This window comes from Chiloscyllium plagiosum, chromosome 42 (genome assembly GCF_004010195.1).
Source record: "Chiloscyllium plagiosum isolate BGI_BamShark_2017 chromosome 42, ASM401019v2, whole genome shotgun sequence".
Taxonomy (NCBI): domain Eukaryota; kingdom Metazoa; phylum Chordata; class Chondrichthyes; order Orectolobiformes; family Hemiscylliidae; genus Chiloscyllium; species Chiloscyllium plagiosum.
In genome coordinates, this window is record NC_057751.1 from 16,940,550 (window position 1) to 16,942,936 (window position 2,387).

At 57.6% G+C, this 2,387-nt stretch overlaps 1 protein-coding gene across 1 annotated transcript in view; it reads left to right on the plus strand.

Moving 5' to 3' along the window:
- The window catches only part of LOC122542990 (beta-adducin-like), a gene marked incomplete at its 3' end in the record, with an annotated part of 28,975 nt that extends 26,594 nt beyond the window's left edge, over nucleotides 1-2,381 (plus strand). The window contains exons 12-14 of the mRNA XM_043681134.1: nucleotides 582-741; nucleotides 1,798-1,893; nucleotides 2,341-2,381. Coding sequence (XP_043537069.1) covers nucleotides 582-741; nucleotides 1,798-1,893; nucleotides 2,341-2,381 — 297 coding nt within the window. The remainder of the gene's footprint in view (nucleotides 1-581; nucleotides 742-1,797; nucleotides 1,894-2,340) is intronic.
- Nucleotides 2,382-2,387: the final 6 nt, after the last annotated feature.

A 2,387-nucleotide genomic window follows, 5' to 3' on the forward strand; every position in this document is an offset into this window, starting at 1 on the left:
CAGGTTAGGGTGGATTGGCCATGCTAAATTACCCATAGTGTTCAGGGATGTGCAGGTTAGGGTGGATTGGCCGTGCTAAATTACCCATAGTGCTCAGGGATGTGCAGGTTAGGGTGGATAGGCCATGCTAAATTACCCATAGTGCTCAGGGATGTGCAGGTTAGGGTGGATTAGTCAGTGGGAAATGTCGGGGAATGGGTCTGGGTGGGTTACTCTTCGGAGAGTCAATGTGGACTTGTGGGGCTGAAGGGCCTGTTTCCACACGGTAGGGGTTGTGTGATGACGAGAGAGGATTGGGGGACAGGAGTAGGGGTAGACAGGGGGAGAGCGCACCCCGGGGCGTGTGTGTGTGTGTCTACGCACGTGTGTGTGTCTGAGGAAGGACGTTTTGGCGATGGAATGAAGGTGTGCCCAGGGTCTGACGAATGGAGAGAGACAGGATCGGGTTTTAGGATTATAATCGTGGGGAGTTCAGAAGCATCGTAGGCATTGGGGGGGGTGGCAGGGAAGGGTGCTTCCTGAGTGCGGGTGGAAGCGCAGACTGATCCTTCCCTTCTCGTTCTCCCCTCCACCCCCGGCAGACGGCAAACGGATCCCCAGAGTCCCGGAGCGCCGAGGAACAGCCGGGAGAGGGAGAGGACGAAGCAGAGACCCCCAATCCCTTCAACGAGCTGACGGATTGGGAACTGGAGGAGTACCAGAGGGAGGTGAAACGGAAACAGCTAGGCCTGGATGGTCATGGTAACTGCTGTTGGTGCTGCGGGGAATTCCCATCTGTGGGATCTTGCTGTGCGCAAATCATGCCCCCCCCCGCTTTAACCCCTCCCAAACCATGTCCCCAGCCAATTTAAGAGCTAGACCAATGAGGGGTGTTTGTTGCCGGGTAACGTGGAAGAGGAAGCGGCCATCTTAAAACCACTAGACCAATGCGCGGTGGGTGTTGCCAGGCAACACGGGAGAGGAACGCAGCCATCTTAACAGCACTAGACCAATGTGGTGTGGTTGTTGCCGGGCAACACAGAAGTGGAAGGCGGCCATCTTAACAGTACTAGACCAATGCGCAGTGGGTGTTGCTGGGTGACACGGGAAAGGAAGGTGGCCATCTTAACAGTATTAGACCAATGTGCGGTGGGTGTTGCCGGACAACGCAGGAGTGGAAGGCGGCCATCTTAACAGTACTAGACCAATGTGCGGTGGGTGTTGCTGGGTGACACGGGAAAGGAAGGTGGCCATCTTAACAGCGCTCAACCAATGTGAGGTGGGTGTTACCGGGCAACGCAGGAGTGGAAGGCGGCCATCTTAACAGCACTAGACCAATGTGTGGTGGGTGTTGCTGGGCGACACGGGAAAGGAAGGTGGCCATCTTAACAGCGCTCGACCAATGTGAGGTGGGTGTTGCCGGGCAACGCAGGAGTGGAAGGCGGCCATCTTAACAGCGCTAGACCAATGTGCGGTGGGTGTTGCCGGGCAACGCAGGAGTGGAAGGCGGCCATCTTAACAGCACTAGACCAATGTGTGGTGGGTGTTGCCGGGCAACGCAGGAGTGGAAGGCGGCCATCTTAACAGCACTAGACCAATGTGTGGTGGGTGTTGCCAGATGATGCAAGAGAAGAACGCAACCATCTTAGCACTAGACCAATGCACTGTGGTTGTTGCCAGGCAACGCGGGAGAGGAAGGCAGCCATCTTCTGAGAGCTAGACCAATGCAGGGTGGGTATTGCTGGGCGAGAAGCGTGGATGGAAAAGAAATAAAATGCTAGAATCTCTTTCTGACTCCACCCCCACCCTCCCCCATAGGCCCGGATGATGAGAACACGTCGGCGGAGATCTCCCCGCTCCGGAGTCCCCTCCCGTCGCCCGTCGGATCGCCAGCCTCTCCTGGCATGCCTGGAGGTAAGGTGGCACGGGGGGGCATGGTGCCCACTGGGTTTCGCCCCACAGCCCTCCCACAACATCCCCCCCCCCATCCCGGTGCCCAGGTCCCACTGCTCCGTTGTGTGGTGCTGGTGACCCATCTCTCTCTCTCTCTCTGCGCCATCTTAAGTGGGCACGTCTGCCCAGCCCGTGACCATCGCCGATCCCGCCCTCTCCAATGGGGTGAGGGCACCGTCTCTCCTCAGATCGTGAACCCCTCCCCAACCTCGCCTCCCCTAGGTCCTGGATATTTACCCCACCTCCTCCCCTCCCTCCCATCCCTCCCATCCCTCCCATTACGCGGAAACTCTCTTCCTGTTCAGAAACATTAACGGTGTGCCTGGCGTGTCTCCATCTTGGCCCATTTCTCTCTCTCTCTCTCTCTCTCTCTTTTTTGTCGTCCCTGCTTCCCGCTCCCGTTCCCAGCAGCCCTAGCGCCAAGAGGAGGTCACGTTGTCGAGTACTTGTCTTTT